General features: G+C 60.1%; 3 protein-coding genes across 9 annotated transcripts; 2 read left to right on the plus strand and 1 right to left on the minus strand.

The window, feature by feature from the left end:
• The first annotated feature begins 4,626 nt into the window (after positions 1-4,626).
• SLC49A3 (solute carrier family 49 member 3) lies at positions 4,627-12,418 on the plus strand. Of its 6 annotated transcripts, none has more exons than XM_030924077.1 (10): positions 4,627-4,838; positions 7,231-7,389; positions 7,621-7,834; positions 8,030-8,106; positions 9,073-9,210; positions 9,331-9,447; positions 10,145-10,297; positions 10,539-10,696; positions 11,015-11,124; positions 11,567-12,418. In XM_030924077.1, exons 1-10 carry the CDS (start codon positions 4,689-4,691, stop codon positions 11,947-11,949), a joined length of 1,659 nt encoding a protein of 552 aa, XP_030779937.1. In that variant the 5' UTR covers positions 4,627-4,688; the 3' UTR covers positions 11,950-12,418. The 6 variants fall into 6 exon arrangements, with proteins under 6 accessions (XP_030779937.1, XP_030779943.1, XP_030779946.1 ...); XM_030924083.1 differs by having other exon boundaries at positions 11,100-11,162; positions 11,527-12,418; XM_030924086.1 differs by having other exon boundaries at positions 11,527-11,815.
• MYL5 (myosin light chain 5) lies at positions 12,219-19,744 on the minus strand. Of its 2 annotated transcripts, none has more exons than XM_010375317.2 (7): positions 19,420-19,744; positions 15,405-15,512; positions 15,132-15,207; positions 14,129-14,233; positions 13,557-13,635; positions 12,950-12,998; positions 12,219-12,354 (listed from the first exon to the last, which is right to left on the minus strand). In XM_010375317.2, the coding sequence occupies exons 3-7, from the start codon at positions 15,193-15,195 to the stop codon at positions 12,253-12,255; spliced, it is 399 nt and encodes a 132-aa protein (XP_010373619.1). In that variant the 5' UTR covers positions 15,196-15,207; positions 15,405-15,512; positions 19,420-19,744; the 3' UTR covers positions 12,219-12,252. The 2 variants fall into 2 exon arrangements, with proteins under 2 accessions (XP_010373619.1, XP_010373618.1); XM_010375316.2 differs by lacking the exon at positions 19,420-19,744 and adding an exon at positions 16,151-16,258.
• On the plus strand, positions 19,745-22,149 carry ATP5ME (ATP synthase membrane subunit e). Its single transcript, XM_010375318.2, has 4 exons — positions 19,745-20,008; positions 20,257-20,311; positions 20,824-20,922; positions 22,060-22,149. Exons 1-4 carry the CDS (start codon positions 19,775-19,777, stop codon positions 22,083-22,085), a joined length of 414 nt encoding a protein of 137 aa, XP_010373620.2. The 5' UTR covers positions 19,745-19,774; the 3' UTR covers positions 22,086-22,149.
• The last annotated feature ends 467 nt before the right edge of the window (positions 22,150-22,616 follow it).

Genomic DNA, 22,616 nt, shown 5'->3' on the forward strand with positions numbered 1-22,616 from the left:
CCACAACCTCCCGAGTAGCTGGGATTACAGGCGCCCACCACCACGCCTGGCTAATTTTTGTATTTTTAGTAGAGATGGGGTTTTGCCATGTTGGCCAAGTTGGTCTCGAACTCCTGGCCTCAGTTGATCTGCCCACCTCGGCCTTCCAAAGTGCTGGGATTAGAGACGTGAGCCACCACGCCCGGCCAAAAATTAAACTTCTTATTTTCAGCTAATTATAGATGCACATGCGTAGTAGAGAGATCACTTGTACACGTTGCCCAGTTTTCCCTCAAAGGTAACAGCTTGCAGAACCCGAATGTACAATATCATATTCATGATACTGACATTGACACAATCCGCCCGTGCTGCTCAGATTTCCCCGGTTTTCATTGTGTTCATTCGTGTGGGTGTACTTATCTCGCACGTGTGGGTTCCTGTATCCGCCACACTCGAGATACAGAACGCTTCCATACCACAAGGGTCCCTCCTGTTGCCCCACACCCCTAGTCCCTAAACCTTTGCAACTGCTGACCTGTTCTCCACTTCTAAGACGCTATCTTTTCAAAATGGAACATAAATGGAATGATAGAGGGTGTGCTTTTTAGGCTTGGCTTTTTTTTTCACTTTGCGTCATTACCTGAAGATTCATCAGGTTGTTCTGTGTATTAACGGTTGGTTCCTGCTGAGTCCACTTTGCTCAGCCATCACTGACTGAGAGACACCTGGCTTGTTTCCAGTTTGGGGATATCACAAGTAACTACTATGAACATTTGGGCACTATTTTTGGGGTGAACATAAGTGTTTTGTTGTTGTTGTTTTGGGTTTTTTTTTTTGAGACACAGTCTCATTCTGTTGCCCAGGCTGGAGTGCAGTGGCACAATCTCGGCTCACTGTGACCTCCACTGCCCAGGTTCAAGCGATTCTCCTGCCTCAGCCTCCTGAGTAGCTGGGACTACAGACACCTGCCACCATGCCCGGCTAATTTTTGTATTTTTAGTATAATTGAGGTTTCACCATATTGGCCAGGCTGGCCTCAAACTCTTGACCTTGTGATCCACCCACCTCAGTCTCCCAAAGTGCTGGGATTACAGGCATGAGTCACCGTGCCCAGCTGGGGTGAACATAAATCTTTATTTCCTTGGGATAAATGCCTGAGAGTACAATTGCTGGACCATATGGTGATTGCATATTTAGTTTTATGAGAAACTGCCAACCTGTTTTCCACAGCGGCTGTAACACTTTACATTCTTTTTCCTTTTTTCTCCAAGATGGAGTCTTGCTCTGTCGCCCAGGCTGGTGTGCAAAGGTGCGATCTCAGCTCACTGCAACCTCTGCCTCCCAGATTTAAGCGATTCTTCTGCCTCAGCCTCCCAAGCAGCTGGGATTATAGGCAACTGCCACCATGCTTGGATAATTTTTGTATTTTTAGTAGAGACGGGGTTTCACTGTGTTAGCCCAGGATGGTCTCGATCTCCTGACCTTGTGATCTGCCCACCTTGGCCTCCCGAAGTGCTGGGACTACAGGCGTGAACCAATGCGCCAGGCTGCCCATTTTCTAATTGGATTTTTGTTTGTTTGTTTGAGATGCAGTCTCACTCTATCACCCAGGCTGGAGTGTGGTGGTGCAATCTTGGCTCACTGCAACCTCCATCTCCTGGGTTCAAGCAATTCTCCAGCCTCAGCCTCTTGAGTAGCTGGGATTACAGGCATGTGAAACCATACTTGGCTACCAATTGGGTTTTTAAACTGTTGAGTTTTGAGGGCTCTTTATATATTCTCAATACTAGACCTTTGTTGGATATGTGGTTTGCAAATATTTTTCCCAGTCTACGAGTACAAAAACCTTTTGATGGAATTGAATTAAATGTATAGATCAATTTAGGAAGAACTGACATTGTTACTCTGTTGGGGTTTCCAGTCCATGAACATTGTATGCCTAATGCCTATCCGTGTCTTTAGGTGTTTATTGGTGATGTCTTTTATTAATGGTGTGCAATTTTTTTTTTTGAAACAGAGTCTCACTCTGTTGCCCAGACTGGAGTGCAGTGGCACAGTCTCAGCTCATTGCAACCTCTGTCTCCTAGGTTCAATCAATTCTCACTTCACAGCCTCCTCAGTAGCTGGGATTACAGGAGTGCACCACCATGCTCAGCAAATTTTTGTATTTTTAGTAAAGACAGGATTTCACCATATTGGCCAGGCTGTTCTTGAACTCCTGACCTCAGGTGATCCACCCACCTTGGCCTCCCAAAGTGCTGGGATTACAGACGTGAGCCACCTCGCCCAGCCATGGTGTGTAAATATTTTTTTTTTTTTTTTTTTTGAGATGGAGTCTCACTCTGTTGCCTAGGCTGGAGTGCAGTGACACGATCTCAGCTCACTACAACCTCCGCCTCCCAGGTTCAAGAGATTCTCCTACCTCAGCCTCCCAAGTAGCTGGGACTACAGGTGCATGCCACCACACCTGGCTAATTTTTGCATTTTTACTAGAGACGGGTTTCACCATATTGGCCAGGCTGGTCTCAAACTCCTGACCTTGTGATCTGCCTGCCTTGGCCTCCCAAAGTGCTGGGATTAAGGCGTGAGCCACCACGCCTGGTCCATGGTTTTTAATTTTACATGCAAGTTCTGTAGATGGTTTGCTAAGTTTATTGCAAAGTATTTAATTTTCCTTGGAGTAATTATAAATGTCTTTAACTTCGGTTTTCATGTTTCTTGTTGGTATACATCAATGCAATTGCTTGTTGTGTGCTAATCTTGCATTCTGCAATGTTGCTGAGCTCACCTGCTCAATCCAAGAGTTCTGACATGTAGAGGGGAGGAGCCCTCAACAATGCATGCTCAACAGAGACTGAATGATGAAAGTAGCTACTGTGGCTGCCCCATTTCATGGTGACAGGCTCAGACACCACCTGTCAGAGGCAGTGCTCCACAATAGTGAGGTCCCTCAACAGGGAAGCCTGCATTGCAACTCCCCCTCTGCCAGGTGGGGTTAGGGGATGTTGAAGGCCCCAGGCCAACATTGGCATTGGGCTATGAAGGAAGGTTCTAAGGGGGCTAGGTCCTCAGGGCAGGGCGAGCAAGAGGTGAGGAGAAGGAGAACAGAAGGAACTGGTGGAGGAATGGGGAACAAAGATGAGGAGGGAGGCTAGACGGGGGAAGGCAGAGGAGATAAAGCGAGCAAGGATCACAGGGCCCCATCACATGTCTCAAGAGAGTGGAACTCCCTTGGGGCCCGCCCGTCTCAGGACACCCCTGGGTGAGCCCCATTTTCTCTTTGTTACTGGATGGGACTCTATGCAAAAAAAAAAGAAAAATCCCAACGTGCACAGCTCTATCTGAGACACATACCCAATCTCTGCAGACGATTGCACAGTGAAAGTTGAGGCCTCATGATCAGCCTGTTCAGACTCAGGTGTGGACAACGGACGGACCCTGGCAAAGGAGGTGAATGTTTAAGACAAAAACCCGGCCGGGCGCGGTGGCTCACGCCTGTCATCCCAGCACTTTGGGAGGCCGAGGTGGGCGGATCACGAGGTCAGGAGATCGAGACCATCCTGGCTAACACGGTGAAACCCCATCTCTATGAAAAATACAAAAAAATAGCCGGGCGAGGTGGCGGGCGCCTGTAGTCCCAGCTACTCGGGAGGCTGAGGCAGGAGAATGGTGTGAACTCGGGAGGTGGAGCTTGCAGTGAGCCGAGATCCGGCCACTGCACTCCAGCCTGGGTGACAGAGCAAGACTCCGTCTCAAAAAAAAAAAAACAAAAAACCAAAACCAGGAATAATATTGTGAGTATCAGAAAACAGGGCTGTGTTTCAGGGTCAAGAGAGCCTCTTGTTTGGGGTCTGTTTGCACGTCTGACCAGGCCAGCCTCCACCCCACCCCTATACTGGCCTCAGCAACAGGGCCTGAAGCCCCTTGGGTTCTCCCAGGGTGGGCCAGGTACAGTTGTGGGATCAGCAGGTTCTTGCAGACAAGACTAAGCCGAAACTCCCTCCTCTCTGCCTTCCAACACACAGGCCTCTCCATCCTAAACAAACAGAAACGTGTGTCTACTCCTCTGAGAGCCGTGTCCTCCATTGTAAAATGCAGGTAACAATCCGGCGTGTGTGTGGGGGACTGCCTACCCCAGGGTAGGGCCCACAGGCCTTCCCAGCCTTCCCTCCCACCTTGGCGGGCAGCCCTTGGCCCCTCCTACCCCATGCCTGCTTTCCACAGGGGCACTAGAGGGACTGGTCTGATTTGAGGCTCCGTGCAAAGCGAGCCCAGCCTCTTCCTCCAGGCTGGCCTCTGGCCCCTTCCTGTGGCTGGCTTGAACCTCAGGAACTTGGGGTCCACAGCCCCCTTCAGGAAATGCAGAGCTTCTAAGCTGGGCAGAGTGACTTCCAGGCCGCCTTTCCTGCGCCGACCCTGAGGACCACACAGGCTGTTACCGGGGGCCCTTTCTGGAGGGGATGCTCGGTTTTTGTGGCAGGGACTTCCAAACTGAGGCCAAAGGAGGAGGGTCCAACTTCACCTTTGGCCTTCCTTTCCTCCCCTTTTTTGGGTCTTCTTTAACTGCACCGGGGCGGGACCCTCCTCCATAGTCCTTGGGGCGGAACTGGCCCCGTGGCCCCGCCCATCCCCACCTCCACCCGCGGGCGGTCCCGGCCCACGCTGGAAGGTCCTTAAGCCCGGGAGGCCCGCGGGAGCGGTGGAGACCCATGGAGCCGCGGACGATGGCGGGACAGACGGGGGCAGACACGGGTTTGGCCAAGCCCGGGGCCCTGTGCGCACAACAGGGCCACCGCACCTACGCTCGCCGCTGGGTGTTCCTGCTCATGGTCAGCCTGGTCAGCTGCTCCAACGCCATGGTAGGGGCGGGGACAGGGACAGGGGGCCCCGGGACCCTTGGTCGCCTCGGACCAGCCGAGTTTCGTTTTCCTGTGGCCACAGCCCGAGGTGCCAGGTGCTGGTTGGGGCTGGGGCCAGGGGACGCCTTCTGGGGGCGGCTAGGGGGTGTGGGCACTGGGGGCACTGACTGTCCTGGAGGTGTCGGGGCCCAGGGCACAGAGCAGGAGGGCTGGGTGCCCAGGGGGGATCTGCCAGTCATGGAGTCCCAGCCCTTCCCAGCCTTCAGTGGCTCCAGCCAGTGGCCTGGGTCCCTCTTCCCCAGCCAGTCACATACAGGTGGCCCTGCGGTGGCCCTCCCTCCCTCCACGCCTCCCAGCCCCAGGACAGCAGGCACAGAGCAGAGGTGGGCTTGGAGCCACACTCTCCTCCACCTGACTCTGAGTGAGGGGCAGCTCCTGGGCTGGGCTGGGCTCCATCCTGCCCCTACTCCCTTCCTGTGCTGCACGCTGCAGCCTTTCCCACCCTGTGCGCCCTCATCAACCATTCCAGGGAGCCTCAGGAACTGGTTGGGCAGTATCTGGGCAATGTGCAATGAACAGCTAGAGTTGGCAGCAGGACCCACAGCTCAGGGAGGCGCCGGGTCATGGGGATGGTCAGGAAGCTCAGGGTCAGGAGCAGGAGCCGCTCTTAGGCCTGGGTCAGGGTTCTTCCAGGTGGACTCCAGGGCCTCTCCCCTCCTCCTTTGCTGGCTGGGTATGGAGAACCAGCTCCCGGATGAGACAGGCCTGGGATCTGCTGGATGGGCCTGGGGGCTGCCTGCTGCCCACGGATGCCAGCACACGCCGTAACTCACTGCCGTGGCTTGGCGTCCTGGCCCAGCATGTCCAGGCACTGGGGAAGCCATAACTGACTTTGGGTGGAGCGTCTGAGGGTGTAGCTGGTTCAATGGTCCGAGAGTCAGTAGGTGTCCTGGGTGTGGGGCATTCCTTGGACGGTCAAGGGCCTCCTACTGCAGTTCTTCACCGTTGTAGCAATACCCACAAGCCATGATGGAGCACACAGAAATCTCACCGTGACACCAAGAGTCGTCATGGTCTCTGCCTGGGTCACCACAGTGAGCCGTGAGCACCACGTTCACTCCAGCCAAGTGCCCTTGAGGCTGGAGTTACTCATCTGCAGCCAGTGACCAGGGCTCCCCGGTTCCAGCAGGCAGCGTAAGGGGCGGGCGGAGCAGAGCTTGGGTCAACACCCACCCCAGAAGGCAGCCAAGCCCAGTGCTCTGGATGAGACTCAAAGGACCCAAGGGGGCGAGCGAGGGCAGGGTCGATGCTGGGAGAGGAGGAAGGGAGTTGGACAGATTGTCCTCCCATGTTGCCCCGCACGCTTCAGACGCATCTCTGCTCAGTGAGTCAGCTGTGGGCCTCACTCAGGCCCCCGAGGAAGCAGGACAGGGCTGAGGTTGGAGTGGCAGGCTTGGCTCTGCAGGGCAGGCTTTGTCAGTGGACGCCTGGCTTTCTCTCCCTGGGCTCGGCCAGGCAGCCATCAGCTGGACTTGGGGAGCTCGTTCTGTGCCTGGGAGATCTGCCCCTGGCCCTGTCCTGCGGAAAAAGGAAGACAAGGTGGCTGTTGTCCAAGCTCCCTGTCCTGTCCCGTGGGCTGAGTCAGACCTTGTCCCGGCGGAGCCTGGGTCTGGCTGCTCTGCCGGAGGGTGTGGCCTGGAGCTTGGTGGACTCATGGAAGTTGACCTTGAGTGAGACAGCCTCCTCGGGGCCCACGCATGGATGCCTTCCTCCCTCCTGTAGTGAGCCCTGATGACTGGCTCCACTTTGACCTCCCCTCAGGGATGAGCCAGTCTCACCTCCTCTAGGAGGCCTTCCCCTCGGCCGCAGTGTGCACTAGTGCTGTGTGCCAGACGTCTGTGGGGTGGAGAGCCCTAGCACCTGATAATGCCAGCGGGGTGGGGAATGGCATCCGCTCTGTCAACATTCTGCCCAAACACCTGGGCCTTCTGGGAGGGAAGGTTGGGCTGGCTTTGGGTGGGGCTGGCCTGCAATCCCAGAGGTTCTAGCTGAGACCTTGTCATGCCCACCTTTCCCCGGCCTGCCTTGGAGCCCCAGGTCTGGTCTGGGTGGGGCTCGTGGTCCTGTGGGCTCTGGCCAGGTCCTTGGCCTCAGTGTCTGCCCCTCAGGCTGGTCCCCGGTCAGGGCATGCTTTCTGACCCTGCGCTGGGTGCCCTCCCTCGGGGAAGGCAGGGTGGCGCTCTCTTTGGGCAGGAGGGCCCTGTGTCCAACTTGCTGGATCCCCTCGGCCTCACAGGCCTGCTGGCACTCTAGCTCCCTCAGGCTGGCTGGGGCCAGAGCACGTAGATCCGGGGTCTGTGGCTCTGCGCTGACTCCCACCTGGCCCCTGCAGCTGTGGCTCAGCTTTGCACCTGTGGCTGACATCATTGCCGAGCACTTCGTCCTGTCCATGGCGCAGATCAACTGGCTGTCACTGGTCTATCTCGTGGTATCCACCCTGTTTGGCGTGGTGGCCATCTGGGTCCTGGACTCCGTCGGGCTCCGTGGGGCGGTGAGTCAGACCCCACACCATGGCCCGCTCTGGGACAGGGTGAAGGCCCCTGCATTTGGGTATGAGAGTCAAGGCCTCCTCCCCAGACCAGGGCCCATCAGTCCCAACAGCTGGGGACCCAGCAGAGCTGTCGGGGTGGCGGCGGTGGGAAGTGCAGGTGCTGGGAGGACGCGGCGGGTACCTGGGTCAGCGGCAGCAATCCTGACCCCATCCCTGACGCCCTCCTCGCAGACCATCCTGGGCGCGTGGCTGAACTTTGCTGGAAGTGTGCTACGCATCGTGCCCTGCGTGGTTGTTGGGACCCAAAACCCATTTGCCTTCCTCATGGGTGGCCAGAGCCTCTGTGCCCTTGCCCAGAGCCTGGTCATCTTCTCTCCAGCCAAGGTGGCTGCCTTGTGGTTCCCACAGCACCAGCGAGCCACGGCCAACATGCTCGCCACCATATGTGAGTTCCGGGGAGGGAGGCCGCCTGCCTGGGCTCACCCCGGGGTCTCTTCTGGCTCCACGCACAGATACTCGGTTCCCTGGGCTCTCTGGCTAGGGTGGAGGAGCTGGGGCCCAGAAGGTTCTGCCTGTGGGCTGGAGATGAAGCCAGGCCACAGCCGACCTGACACATTTCCCTGTGCATCCGCCCACCCAGCAAACCCCCTGGGCGTCCTTGTGGCCAACGTGCTGTCCCCTGCGCTGGTCAAGGAGGGTGAGGACATTCCGTTAATGGTGAGGGGTCATGAGGCACCTGTGCCTGGCCTGTGTGGTGTGTGCGCATGCATGTCTGTGTGTTCCTGAGCCCAAGCATGTCCGTGTTCCTATGCCTGTGTGTGATTCCTCCTGCCCCGCCCCCCAAGAAGGAGTCAGCCTGTCGCCCAGGCTGGACTGCAGTGGCACAATCTTGGCTCACTGCAACCTCCACCTCCTGGGTTTAAGCAATTCCCCGCCTCATCCCTCTGGAGTAGCTGGGACTACAGGCGTGCGCCACCATGCTCAGCTAATGTTTTTTTTTTTTTTTTTTTTTGTATTTTTGGTAGAGTTGGGTGGGGTTTCACCATGTTGGCCAGGCTGGTCTTGAACTCCTGACCTCGTGATCCTTCTATCTCGGCTTCCCAAAGTGGGATTACAGGCGTGAGTCACTGTGCCCGGCCAGTGTGTGATGTTTCTATGCATGCCTATGTGTATCGAGTGTGTGTGGTGTGTGCGGTGCGTGTCTCTGTTCCTGTGCCCATGTGTGTTGTGTGGTGTGTGCCTGTGTGTGCTCGTGCATGTGCATCGGGTGTGTGTGGTGTGTCTGTGCTTGTGGGTATGTACTGAGGGTAAGCATGTGTGCACGTGTGCCTCTGCACCCACTGGTGTCCGTGTGTTGAGCCCTGTCACGGGCTGTGCAGTTGACAGTGAGATGAGTCTGGAGCCTGGGGGTGCTGGGCTAATGTCAGCCAGGAGGGTGTCACTAGTGAGGGATGTGTTGACAGCCAGGGCTCCCTATCAGCCCCTGGAGCAGGCGAGGATGAAGTCGAGCAAGCCCCTCCCAGCCTGGGCCTCGCAGAGGGTGGCTGCAGACCAGAGGTTGGGAGGCAGCCAGTGGTGGGGCAGGAGGAGCTGAGAGGTGGCACCTGGGGCAGGCAGGGCTGCGGCGTGTGTGCGTGCCAGTCTGCGTGGTCTCCCTGCGCACACACACACACCCCTCCCCAGCTCGGTGTCTACGCCATCCCTGCCGGCGTTGTCTGCCTGCTGTCCACCATCTGCCTCCGGGAGAGCGTGCCCCCCACCCCGCCCTCTGCCGGGGCTACCAGCTCCACCTCAGAGAAGTTCCTGGATGGGCTCAAGCTGGTCAGTGTTGTGGGATCCCCGGGGCAGGGTGGATTTGGGGGTTGGGGTGAGAGGCTGAGGAGGGGATGGGTTTGGGAAGGGCCCCCGGGGCTCCAGGGCTGAGACACTCTTTCCCCGAAGCTGGTGCAGAATAAGGCCTATGTCATCCTGGCTGTGTGCTTCGGGGGATGCCTCGGGATCTCCTACAGCTTCTCAACCCTCCTGCAGCAGATCCTCTGTGCAAGCGGCTACTCCAATGTGAGCCCTGGCCCCACCCATGGGGGTTCTGCCTCACTCACCCCATACGGCCACAGAGTCACTGCTGCCTCCGGGGTGCTCCGTGTCCGACCCTGGCGGGGGCCACATGGACGCCCTTCTGTGTGTGGGCCCTCCCGAGATGCCTTGGGCGACATTATGTCCACAGGTGGTGGGCAGAGCTGCAGCGAGGGGGTGCAGCTGTGGGATGGAGTGGAGGGACTGATGGTGCATGGTTGGGAAGATGGGGCCCCCAGGGCTCCCAGTGCCCCTTCCCAGCAAGGCCCCACCCCTGTGGGTCTGCAGGACAGGGCCATCTTCTGGTATCTAGACATGCCGCAGGGAGGGCCTTGCTCTGCTCACACATTCTGAGCTGGCCCTCTGCCCTCTGGGATCAGTGCCCGGTGTAGGATTGGGGGCATGTTTCCATCTTTGCCAGGGCCACAGGCACCACGGCCCTGTGGGGCCTCTGTGGCGACAGGCTCTTCCCTTCAGCGATTGCTTTGCTCTGGGGTGGGGTGGGGAACACAGGGCAGGAAACCTTACCCCACAGGCAGCCAGCGGTGCGGCTGGAACCTGTGTTGCTGTGTCTGGGCCTTGGGCACAGCACATGGCCCTACCCTGAGCCCCCTGCCCTGATGGTGTGCACCTATGATAATGGCGGCCTCTTGGGGCCCTGGCCTCTCCTCGCCTCCTCCAGGGGTTTTCTGGCCTCTGTGGAGCTCTCTTCATCGCATTTGGGATCCTGGGGGCGCTGGCTCTCAGCCCCTACGTGGACCGGACCAAGCACTTCACTGAGGCCACCAAGATCGGCCTGTGCCTGGTCTCTCTGGCCTGCATGGCCTTTGCCCTGGTGAGGGTCTCCTCAAGCCAAGACCGCCCTGCGGGGGTGGGTGGGTGGTGAGGCCCAGAGAGGGCAGTTGGCAGCTTGGCTGGAACAGAGGTCTGGACTATCTCATGCCCGGCCTCTGCCAGCCAGGGTGGCCCCTGGGTGGGATGGGTTCTCCCGCCCTGTGCCTCATGTCCGATGAATCCAGGTCCAATTCTGACCGCCACCCCCTCCACCTGTCTGCCTGCCGTTCCACTGCTCCCAGGTGTCCCTGCTGCAGGGACAGATGTTTGCCTTGGCCACCACCTGCTCGCTCCTTGGGCTCTTTGGCTTCTCGGTGACCCCCGTGGCCATGGAGTTGGCAGTCGAGTGTTCCTTCCCCGTGGGGGAGGGGGCTGCCGTAGGCCTGATCTTTGTGCTGGGGTGAGTATCCATCTGCCCCTGCTGCACCCCAGAGATACTCCCCTTGCTCCACCCCTACAACCCTGGGGTTGCACCGTGTGGTCCAGGCCCCTTTTCGGGGAGGTGGGGAACCTGCCTGCTCCGGCAAGAGCTGAGCAAGTTCTGAGTGCCTGCTGTGTGCAGGCTGGGCCAGCTGATAGGGCCCGTGACCGAAGCTGTGTGCTGCCTTCGGGAGGGTGGTGGCAAAAGGGACAGCACTGATGTCAACACTTCCCAAGGTGGCACCTGGCTCCGAGGGGATGGGCAGTGCAGCGGGGGCTGAGGGCCATGTGTGTCTAGGCAGGCCGAGGGAATACTCATCACGCTGGCGATGATAGCACTGACTGTGCAATGCCTGGAGCAGTCCTTCTCCACCTGCCAGCAGGGGGAGGATCCACTTGACTGGACAGGTGAGCACCACATGGAGAGTTCCCGGGGAACAGGACAGGTGAGCCCCATGTGGGGAGTCCCCTGGAGCAGGACAAATGAACCCTACGTGGGGAGCCCTGGAGAGCAGGACAGGTGAGCCCCACGCAGGGAGTCCCTGGGCAACAGGACAGGTGAGCCAGGACAGATGTGGCCAAGATCAGAGGTGGGTTGGCACACCCATATCCCAGACCCCATGCTGGTGACCTCTCTCAGGACCTGGGTCTGCAAACACCCCCTCAGGGCTGTCAAGAACTGGGAGTGGGCTCTTGTCTGGGGTCACTCTGTGGTCAAGGGTAGTGGTGTCACCATAGGCCAGCGTCCAGCTCTGCCCATCTGTGGCCCCGGGGCTTGGCTGTGGGGACAGCTGTGCTATGTGTCCCCAGTGTCTGTGCTGCTGATGGCCGGCCTGTGCAACCTCTTCAGCTGCATCCTGGTACTCTTCTTCCACACCTCATACCGGCGCCTGCAGGCAGAGTCTGGCAAGTCCTCCTCCACCCAGAATGCGTGCCCAGGCGCCAAGGACCAGGAGTCCCCGCCGTAAACTACCCCTTGAGGCCCCAGCATGGCACTCCCAGCTTGGAAGCTCAGGGCCAGCTCATTCCTGGAGCCGCTTCTCTGGGCCCTGCCTCCTCCTCCCAGAGCCCCAAGACGCAGAGACTGACCAGGGACGTGTGGTGAAGGGGAGGCAGGATCGGGTCACCCGGGCTGTGCCCACCACGCCAGACAGCTGGGCGCAGGGACCCAAGGCGTTCGGCGCACTAAGGGCCTGCGGAGAGCCCCTGGGCCCGAGACTGATGCGAGGCTGAGAGAGAGGGCTACTGCTGTGTGGACCTGGACCAGGCAGGACGGCCGTGGGCGGTGCAGACTCAAGGTGGGGTGTGGACTGAGGGGGAGCGGGAAGGGCTGGGGTCCTGAGGCCCAGCAGGGCGACTCCGGAGTGCAGGGCGGGGGGCCTCGCTAGAGGACCCCAGAGGGCCCCAGAGCCCCCACCCTGTCTGCTGCCGAGCGACTCCTCGCGCGCAGGGCCCAGCAGCCACGGACGCGCCCTCCCGCCCCGGCGGACTCGCAGGCAGGATCCTAGCGTCCAGGTTTATTGACCAGGCCGGGCCTCACTCCTCCTTTTCCTCCCCGTGGGTGATCACGTAGCTCAGCGCCTTGTAGTCCAGGTTGCCCGCGGCATCGATGGAGGCGAACTGGAACATCTGGTCCACCTGCGGGCGGGGGCGAAAGGGCCCCCTGCGGGCTCCGGGAGCGAAATACAAACGCGCACCTGCAGCGGTCCCGGGTGTGGTTTCTGCGCCCGGGGAGAGGGAGCGGGGAGGGGCGGTGCTGGGGGCGGTGCGGCGGCGGCTGCAGCCATAGCCTGGGCGCGGGTGTTGGGCTCGGCCCTTCAGCAGCGTCGGGGAGGACCATGTGGGGTCTGGGGGAGGTGCGGGGGTCCTGAGGGTGCCCGGGCATCGGTCTCGCCCTCTGGGGCTGGGAGGGGTGCGTCAGGCGTGGGGGGCGGCTGCGGGACCGCACAGCTGTGAGCCCCGCCCCTCAGGCTGGGACAGACGCTCGGGCGGCGGACGGGGTCTCCAGCCGCTGATCTAACAGAGGGGAGGGGTCTCCAGCCGCTGACCTGACCCCTCTGAGCCAGTTCCGTCCCTCAAACGGGCACTTTGGGAGCCCCCCCGGGGGCCTGTTCTGTCCTGGGTCCTAACCGCGGCGCTGCAGCCCCTCGGGCTCCGCGTGCGCCTCCACCCAGCTGACCCCGGGAGCCCCGCCCTCCCCTAGTGGGCTTGGCAGGGGAGCCGCGGGCCAGACCTCTTCCGCTGTCATCTTGTCAGCCTGGGACATCAGCAGACGCTTGATGCTGAGGACGAGGAAAGGGGTCAGCGCGGGCTGATGCGGGGGCGCAGGAGCCTTCTCGTGGGGCTCAGGTGCTCCAGGGGCCCCAGGCTGCACCCGCTCGCTGCACTCCTGCCCTTCCCGCAGGAGTGTGGCCGTGGGGCAGGTCCCTTCCAAACACACACTCAGGGATCATCAGGGTTGGGGGAGCCGTTGATGGGGACAGAGCCTGAAGGACCTTAGAGGACACACTCAGGGGTCATCACTTCTGGGGGGCCCGCCTGGGGGCTGCTGATGGGGACAGAGCCCGAAGGAGGTTACGGCCCAGCGCCTGGCAGAAGCTGAAGATGGAGGAGTGGGCTGAGGGGAAGCCGCCCCCTGGGCACCGGCCGCTGGTCCCTGTGTGGGCAGGGCTGGCCTCCCACTTAGCTGGGATCCTGGGTTCGCTCCTCAGGGTCCTGAAGCTGGTCAGAGGTAGGGAGGTGGGCGTGGCATCTGGTGGGTGATTGTCCCTTTTGGAACAGGGTGAGATCGCTGGGGACCCCCGGCGGCCCGGCCCTGCCCCCCCAAGCTGGGCACTCACTACTCCTTGTTGATTTTCCCTTTCCCGTCTGGGTCCAGCATCTTGAAGGCGTTTAGAATGGTCTCCTCGGCATCGGTACCTGCCACAAAGGCACCTTCAGCCCTGGGCCTTCAGGGTGGCAGTCCTGCTTCGGTTGCCAAGGGCAGATGGCAGGAGGGGAGACCCCTGCCCCAAGCAGGGGGTGACTTCAAGCCTCTGCCCACAAGGTGGCCTCTGCCTGAGGCCTTCTCCTTTCCTGAGCCCCAAGGAGGCCTTGTCGGGCACTCCTGCCCTGGGATGTAGTGAGTTTTGGAGTGCCCAGGGTCAGCCCAGGCCTGGAGCTGGGGGTGAGAGCTGCATGAGTGAGGGACAGAGGTCCCGACGGCAGGTCACACAGCATGTGGGGCAGGAGGGTAAGCCTGAGCACATGGCTCTGGAATGGCTGATGGGGCCCCACAGTTGTTGGCTCCCAGTGTGCCAGGCCCTAGGGCTTCTCCAGAGATAGGAAAAGAGGGATTTTTATGTGAAATGTCTGGATCTCTTAACTGTCAGGAATTAACTAGGAGGGCAAGGACTGCCCCACCAGTGCTCACCACTCAGCTTCTCCCCAAACAGGTTCAGAAACATGGTGAAGTTGATGGGCCCCGAGGCCTCTTTGAGCATGGCGTCCAGCTCATCGTCCTTGACATTGGTCTTGCCTGTCACAGATGCGGGGGCGTCACAGGGCAGGGCTTGTTGCTACGTCTGCTGTCCCACCAGCAGGTGACCCCAGCACAGGGCCAGGCCCCACCAGCAGGTGACCCCAGCACAAGGCCAGGCAGGCAGATGGGAGGGGTGGGGAGGGAGCGGGAAGGAGGCACTTGGCCCAGGCATGTGGGGCAGTGGGTGCATCTGGCTAGCTGTGCCCACCTTACCCCAAACCCTGAGCCCCAGGACTAAGGGCTGATGGAGAGGGAGGTGACACAGAGCTTGGGAAGGTGCTGGGATCTGCTGTTCTTACTTGGGCATAAGCAGGGCTGAGAGGAAGGCAGGTCACTTGCGACCCTCCCACCCCAAGGAGAAGCCACTCTGCAGCTCCCAGGGTGGGACCGAAGCCCCCTGTCCTCCTGCCTCAGGTCAGAGGCAGCTGCTGGGAACAGAATATGCCACAGGGAGAACTGAGGCTGGGGAGGGCAGTGTGCCCCACCACACTCAGGCTGTGCTGCAGAGGCTGGGCAGGGTCTCCATGCCCTCTGTCAGCTCTGTGGTCAGGCTTGGGGCAAGCTGCCTGCCTACCAGAGTGTCCTACCGGAGCGTCGTGGTGTCCTACCGGAGCGTCAGCCCTGCCCTGGAGCCTGCTGCCCCAAAGCCCACTCTGAGTTTCCAGGCTTGGGCTGTACCACCCACCCTGTCTCACCCTGGGACGCTCTCTGCTAGCTCTGATGGAACCAAGGGAGGCCAGGGCCATCCCCTCGCAGCCTTTAGGGCCGTCGGATGGGTCTTTAAAGCCCAGGCCCTGGCTCCACTCGAGGAGGAGGGGCCGCAGTGTATGGGACTGGAGGATGCTCTGTATTCGCCTCCTCCAAGGTCTCTGAGGCGTTCTGCCTGGGTACCTACCCAGGGAGGCGTAGGTGTCCTTCAGGTCCTCCTTGTCAATGAAGCCGTCTCGGTTCTGATCCATGAGTGTGAATGCCTGGGAAGCAAGGCCAGGGCTGCTGTGCTGTCGACCCGGCTGGGCTCTGCCCCTGCCCCCTGCTCCCGGCTCCTCAGCACCCCTGACTGAGGATACGCTCCCACTCCTATCCTCTGGCCCTGGAGCCAGCCCACATGGGGTCTTCCCAGCACAGGCTTCTGGGGACAGGGGCTCCCAGTGAAGCAGGAAAATCTTACCTCCTTGAACTCCTGGATCTGAGTCTGCTCGAAGTTGGAGAAGACATTGGATGAGGCTCTCTGGGCCCGGAGGGCACCCCCTTCCTTCTTCTTGGTCTTCCTGCTGGCCTGCGATGGGAGCACCATGGCTGAGGGGCCTGGGCCGGCTGAGGAAACCCTCCAGAGCACCCAGAGTTTTGAGAGACTTAACTCAGATGAAGGGTGGACCTCAGCCCTTGGGTGGGGCTGGAGGGGGCCAGGTAGCTAAGGAGCATGCCAGCCTCAAGCCTGGGTAGCTGGGGTTGGGGGCAGGGCGGCTGCAGGTGTCTGGCTGCAGCACTGGGAGTGGGGGGAGAGACAGTGGCTTCCAGAAGACCCACAGAGCACAGTGGTCAGGGATCGCGGTCCAGCAGGAGCCAGCTTGGCCTCTGAAGGCTTGACGGGCAAGTGGACTCTGGGTGGGCTTGTTCTGGGTACTGGGATTTCATGAAGGCCAGGAACCCCCTCATCCTGCTCCAGACTCTCACCAGGGCAGCAGCGTGGGGCATGTACCTCCCACCACACAGCACACGCCCACACCTGCATGGTCACACACACACGCACATACACATGGTCATGCACACACACATGCACACACAGCACATGCCCACACCTGCACTCACAGGCATGCACAGACACGACCATGCTCTTTTCTGTGTACATGTACACGCGCATGGCGCAGCTCACACCCACATGCCTACCCCAGGCATGCACAGCGGCCTGCTCACCATGCCTGCTTCTGCCTGCTTCGATGCGTCTGCCCAGGGCCCCAGGTCTTGCCCATCTTAAGCTCCCGCTTGGTCCCCCAGGACAGCTCAGACTCCGGCTGCCACTCCCTACAAGGACAGGTTTGGGGCTACCCCAGGGAACTGGACAACTGCAGAGTGAGCTTTGGCAGCCCGGCAGTGACTCACACCCTTGCCCTGCCCCACCCTGCAAGGCCCCCAGCCTCCCCAGGCACCACTGGCCAGGACTACCTCCTACCCCACATGTCCCCCACCCCCGGGGGGGCTTAGTTCTCCCAAGGATTCTGTGTGTCACCAGGGCCACCTGCACAAGCTCTTGCCTGGGGGCCTGAGCACCCTGGAACTGCCGGAGCCAGAGGAAGGGGCATCGTTTCTGGATTTGCACCAAGCTGCTGTGGGTGACACCAGCTGGTCACACACACTCTGTGTGTCAGGGGTGTCTACGCCCTTCCCTGCCTCAGTGACAGAAAAGTCAGTCCATAGCCTTGGCCCTGGGACCACCTGGTCTGACCTCATGGCTGGGAGCTCCTTGCCTGGCCCATGGGTGATGACATTTCTGGGATGGAGGAGCCACGGAGATGGCCACGCTGCTCAGATGGCCTGGGACGGGGACTTCAGGGCCCTGAGCCTGGTCTTACCCCCTATACCATGGCCTCAAGGGCAGAGTCTGGGGAAGGGACCTGGCCCGGGGTCTGTTGGTGGTGCCAGATATCGGAGGCCACCAGAGTCAATCCAGATGCCCTGGTTCAAGGGGTGGGAGGAGGGTCTGCAGGCCAAGCAGGATCAAGGAGGAGGCCTGCAGACTGAGTGGAGAACTAGCTCTTGGAGCCCCCCAGGCCTGTGTCTGGGTGGAAGGCAGCAGGTAGTAGGACCCAGGGCAGCTGCCCCTCGGTGCTGCAGGGGCGGGGATGGGAGTGAGTGTATGCAGCCACAGCAGTCGGGTGGAATCCCCTGGGGGCACCACTGTCTGCAAAGCTAAAAAGACAGGTGCCACTTGCGTGTCTCTTGAGCAGAGGTCCTACCCTCTGAGGGACACATGGTTACAGTTAGCATCCCCTGAGATGCTGCCTGCCTCCATCCCCAGGTCCAACGGTCTCTACACAGCACTGACGCCTGAGGTCGAGGTCCCTGGGAGGCATGACCTGCCCAGGAGGGACCTGGGGCTGACTGCAAGGGGCCAGGTGACCAGATGTGGGAACCTGGGGCTGGGAGCAAGGGCCAGGGCATCCCCTGCTGCTAGTCCAGTGGGGTCTGGGTATGACCCTGAAGTGGCATTGCTGGGCTGCAGGAGTGGGAAGAACCACACCGAAAGAGGAAGCATGGTTGGGAGGCCCCCCGAGGCCACCGGGAATGTGAGAAGGGCTGCAGAGCTTCCTGCAGAGGGTTCCCAGGCCACTGGAGTCTGAGCACAGCACTAAAGATAGCAGCAAAGCCTGAGCCGGGGGAGTATCGGCTTCTGCACCCACAGCTGACCTGACAGCTGCAGAGGCCCCGACGGGCACTGTCTTGAGCCAGGTGGGACCCTTCCCACCACTGAGCTCTCAGGAAAGGCCCTGAGCAAAGGCAGGTCTCCACCGGCTTCAGGGGGTCTTCCCTGGGCAGTGTGTGTTTGCCCGAGCGTTTTCTCTGCTGGTGCCTTGCCCTGCCCCAACCCACCTGCGGTGGAAGCTGCTGGTATGTCCCCCCTCACCCCCTACCTCGGGCCCCAGAGACACTTATTTTTGATTCTGGAAGCAGGAGTTGCTGAGGAGTCTGGTTTATTTTAAAATCCAGTGAAGGGAAACCACCCATTGTCACTCGAGGCCATCTGCCCTGGCGGAAGGTGGGGGCTTTGCTGAGGGCCAGAATGGTTCTGTGCCTGGTGGATCCAGTGTGCACCTGCGGCTTCCTCAACAAGCAATAGGAGGTCTGGGGAGGGCTGGGGCTTGCTTCTGGCCCCCTGAGGACAGGGTTCAGGCAGAGGCTTCAGGCAGGAGTCTTCAGGGGCTGCAGGTCAACCTCACAGAAGCTGGAGGAAAGATCAGGGTGGCCCCACAGCAAGTCCCCAACCTTTTTGGCACCTGGGACAGGTTTCATGGAGGACAATTTTTCTGTGTTGGGGAGGAATGTTTTGGGATGAAACTGTTCCACCTTAGTTCATCAGGCATTAGATTCTCACAAGGAGAGCGCAATCCAGACCCAAGTGCGCAGCTCACAGTACGGTTCATGCTTCTGTGGAAATCTGATGCCCCGGCTGATCTGGCAGTGGCTGGAGCTCAGGCGGTCGTGCTCCCTCAATGCTCCCTCACCTTATCCTGCGCTGCCCGGTTCCTAACAGGCCACAAGCTGGTATTGGTCTGTGGCTGGGGGATGGCAACCCCTGCCCTATAGGATTGGTCTTGGTATACCCAGCCCAGGAAACAGAGCCCAGTGACTTCCCAGTTTCTCAGCCAGAGAGGCCCAGGCCCTGGACCCCAGAACAAGCCAGGAGAGGGGGTAGAGGCGGCTCAGGCCCGGGCAGGCAGCCCAGGTCGCCAGGATTGTGGTCCTCCCCATGCCCGCTTCAGGAGTCCTGGAGTTTGTGATGCTGCACCTTAGCGAGGCCCGAGCCATAGTTCTCCAGTTGCTTTCTGCCCGTAGCAGTGCAGGGCCAGGAGAGGGGACACAGGAGGCCTTGGGTCACTACTGCATGGGGCCAAAGGGGGCCCGTGGATGGCCCAACACTGGCAGCATGGCTGCCGCCAGGAAGATCCAGAACGTGGGAGGGGTAAGGCTCCTGCCCAGACTCCAGGCCTGGTGTCTATGGGGCTGGCGGGTCAGCACCCCGGGCACAGCGGGGAGGCTGCATGGGCACCGCAGGCCCTATCTCTGAGCAGCTGTGGGAGACACACAGCTACTGGGAGGTGGACAGAGGCCAGCAAAGACCAGTGAGGGGCTCAGTGGTCCCCAAGCCTGGGCCAGGGCGGGCCCTTGGAGCTGTGGAGTCCTGAAGGCTGGAGTCGGGAGACCCAGGGAGCAGCCTCTGTTGGGGGCTGGTCTTCCCAAGAAGATCCCAGCCCCTCCTTGGGACGGAAGCGATGGGAGATCCTGGGGTGAGGAAGCTCCAGCTGCGGCGGGAAGGGCGTCCGGTGCCCCCAGGCAGAGCAGCCACAGGCAGAGCGGCCTGGAGGCCATGCTACCGCGGGCTGCGGAGTCCAGCGCGGCCCGGCCGGCGACAGGCACTGGCCAGGGGGTCACTGCCCTGCAGGGGAAGGACCTGCCCGGGGAGCCACCTGCACTCGGCTCACACTCCGCTCCCAGGACCCCCAGGTCCCTGCCCAGGCCGCCCTCAGGTGGGCACGGACCGCGGGGCTGGACCCGCCCCAGCCGCCCCGACCTCAAGTCCCGGACGCTCCGCGCCGCAGGAAGACACAGTGCGCCCCAGTCCGCAGTCTGGGGTGTGGACACACGGCCAGGACGCGCACGACAGGACCTCAGCAGTAACGCGGGGAGACAGCCGACCCCAAGCCCTGCGGCGAAAAGAAACCCCCGGCCCACTCGGCGCAGATACCGCCTCACACAGCAACCGCGCGGGCGCAGCCGGTGGTCCTACGCGCACGCCCCGGCCCTTGCGCGCGTGCGCACCACATGACGTCACCGCCGCCCGGGCGCGCGCAGTCACCCTCCGGCCGCCAGGGGGAGCGCCCCGCCTCCCCGTCCCGTTCTCTCGCTGCTGACGGCGCATGCGTCCGTCCAGCTCCGCCTTTGCCTCCAAGGCTTTGCGGGCTTTGCAGCGTCCTCTTCCGACTGCGGGTTGTGCTTCCGGTGCGGAGGTCACGGACAAGATGGTGCCGCCGGTGCAGGTCTCTCCCGCTCATCAAGGTGATCCAGGCTTTGCGGCCGCCGCCCAGTGCTCTGGGCCCCTCCGTGTTCCTCCCCGCAGCTCCCACCCCGCGGGCTGCGACCCCCGTCCCCCGCCCCCATGATCCCCGCCCGGCGACCCTCGCCCGGCGACCCGACCCCCACCCCTCCTGCGACCTCTGCCCGGCGACCCCACTACCCCCTCTCCTCCCACGACCCCCATCCCGCGAGTCTGGTTTCCCGCCGCCTCTGATCAACCTCTCTCGCAGCTCGGCCGCTACTCCGCCCTGTTCCTCGGTGTGGCCTACGGAGCCACGCGCTACAGTGAGTGACTGCGGGCGGGGCCGGGGCGGGATCTGCTCGGCTTTCCTGTGGAGCTCTTCCTGTGCCATTTGGTGAACTCCAGCCCTGGAAGCGGGGCTGGGACGCATGCGAGGCTGCAGGACCGTGGCCTCCACCGAGCGTGACCCCTAGAGTGGAAACAGCTCACCCAAAGCTCAAGCTTCTGAGGCTCGGGCGGGGGACTCGAAAACGGCTGCTGCTTGTTGAAAACGGGTGCTCAGTGGGTGTTGGAGTGCTAAGGTCTGACGGGAGGCAGTCACTGTTCACAGAGGACGAGTGAGCCAGTGCATGAGGGGGTGGGCAGCAGGGACCCTGTAGCCTCTGGATTGGACTCTTTAGGGTGAAGGTCAGACGTTGACTCTCATTGACATAAAGAGAGGGGACAGCAGGTGCTCCTGGTTCACAGCGTCGCTGAAGATACCTTGACCTGTGGACTCAGTTCCTTTTATGCAGCATTTCCAGTGAAGTTTATTCCCCTGCATTCCCCCAAACAGGTTACCTAAAACCTCGGGCAGAAGAGGAGAGGAGGATAGAAGCAGAGGAGAAGAAGAGGCAGGATGAACTGAAACGGATTGCCAGAGAATTGGCAGAAGGTACGTGTGACACTGGCTCTTATAGATTGTCCCTCCCAGGTTTGTGCAGGGATAAGGAAGATGGAGGAGGACATTTAAGCAGAGCTAAGTAGATGTGGATTGTTTAAAAACAGGGAAGCGGCCGGGCGCGGTGGCTCAAGCCTGTAATCCCAGCACTTTGGGAGGCCGAGACAGGCGGATCACAAGGTCAGGAGATCGAGGCCATCCTGGCTAACACGGTGAAACCCTGTCTCTACTAAAAAAATACAAAAAACTAGCCGGGCGAGGTGGCGGGCGCCTGTAGTCCCAGCTACTCCGGAGGCTGAGGCAGGAGAATGGCGTAAACCCGGGAGGCGGAGCTTGTAGTGAACTGAGATCGCACCACTGCACTCCAGCCTGGACCACAGAGCGAGACTCCGTCTCAAAAAAAATAAATAAATAAAATAAAAATAAAAATAAAAACAGGGAAGCTGGCCAGGCATGGTGGCTCATGCCTGTAATCCCACCACTTTGGGAGGCCAAGGCGGGCGGATCACCTAAGGTCAGGAGTTCAAGACCAGCCTGACCAACATGGTAAAACCCTGTCTCTACAAAAATTAGCTGGGCATGGCCGGGTGCGGTGGCTCATGCCTGTGATCCTAGCACTTTGGGAGGCTGAGACAGGCAGACTGCCTGAGCTCAGGAGTTCGAGACCAGCCTGGGCAAGATGGTGAAACCCCGTTTCTACTAAAATACAAAAAATCAGCCGGGCATAGTGGCAGGCACCTGTAATCCCAGCTACTCAGCTGAGGCACGAGAATTGCTTGAACCTGGGAGGTGGTGCTTGAACCCGGGAGGCGGAGGTTGCAGTGAGCTGAGATCACACCACTGCACTCCAGCCTGGGCAGCAAAGCGAAACTCTTTGTCTAAAAAAAAAAATTAGCCAGGTATGATGGCAGGTACATGTAATTCCAGCTACTCAGGAGGCTGAGGCGGGAGAATCGCTTTAACCTGGGATGCAGAGGTTGCAGTGAGCTGAGATTACACCATTGCACTTCAGCCTGGGTGACAGAGGGAGACTCCATCTCAAAACAAAAAAACAAAAACAACTGGGAAGCTGACGTGGTCTTTTTAGGTTGCCTGAGTGTAGTAACATGTGCTTTTCTTCTAACCTTCTAGCCCAAGATGACAGCATATTAAAGTGAGTGACCCTGTGACCCTCTCTCTGGAGCAGCAGTGGATGAATAAAGCCTCCTGTGCTGTGTAATACTCTGGCTCCTTCTCATTTGCTGTCACTGGTTGTCAAACTCCTAGGTTGAAGTTCTGTCCATCTCCCAGGTTCACATGAGGTGGAAGACAGGGAGGGGGTTTCAAAAGTATTAATCCACATGACCCTTCACAGACCCAGAATGCATCATATAAACACAGCAGGAAGGACAGACACGCGCGACCTGTTCTGTCTAGGGCATCCAGGTGGGTGCCCCAAAGGGTATCTGTAATGGTCAGTCAGCTGGAGGCCTCATGAGTACTGGGATTGTCTTGATTCTGAGTTCTAGGCTGCTGCTGTCAGCAGCCCAGACCCCTGGATGGGGAGAGGTGGGCACTGGCTGCCGCCCTTACAGCTTGGAGGAAGCTGGGTCCTCCACGATAACTCCTCACCCCCACCTGCCACTTCACAAATCCTCCCTTTGATCCCAGGAGGTGTCCAGGTCAGACTTGGGACTAAAATGATGTGA

The sequence above is a fragment of the Rhinopithecus roxellana genome, chromosome 2, assembly GCF_007565055.1.
Source record: "Rhinopithecus roxellana isolate Shanxi Qingling chromosome 2, ASM756505v1, whole genome shotgun sequence".
Classification (NCBI taxonomy): Eukaryota; Metazoa; Chordata; class Mammalia; order Primates; family Cercopithecidae; genus Rhinopithecus; species Rhinopithecus roxellana.

Bases quoted from the DNA above. Each gene is read 5' to 3' on its own strand.
- MYL5 (XM_010375316.2), bottom strand. The intron at 14,234-15,131 runs GTAGGTACCCAG...CATCTGTGACAG, and splicing joins GGACACCTACGCCTCCCTGG to GCAAGACCAATGTCAAGGAC. The intron at 12,355-12,949 runs GTCTGGCCCGCG...CCCCGCCCGCAG, and splicing joins ACAAGATGACAGCGGAAGAG to GTGGACCAGATGTTCCAGTT.
- ATP5ME (XM_010375318.2), top strand. From the start codon at position 19,775: ATGACGTCACCGCCGCCCGGGCGCGCGCAGTCACCCTCCGGCCGCCAG. The intron at 20,009-20,256 runs GTGATCCAGGCT...CCTCTCTCGCAG, and splicing joins GGTCTCTCCCGCTCATCAAG to CTCGGCCGCTACTCCGCCCT. The intron at 20,312-20,823 runs GTGAGTGACTGC...TCCCCCAAACAG, and splicing joins CTACGGAGCCACGCGCTACA to GTTACCTAAAACCTCGGGCA.
- SLC49A3 (XM_030924077.1), top strand. From the start codon at position 4,689: ATGGAGCCGCGGACGATGGCGGGACAGACGGGGGCAGACACGGGTTTG. The intron at 8,107-9,072 runs GTGAGGGGTCAT...ACCCCTCCCCAG, and splicing joins GTGAGGACATTCCGTTAATG to CTCGGTGTCTACGCCATCCC. The intron at 11,125-11,566 runs GTGAGCACCACA...CAACCTCTTCAG, and splicing joins GGATCCACTTGACTGGACAG to CTGCATCCTGGTACTCTTCT.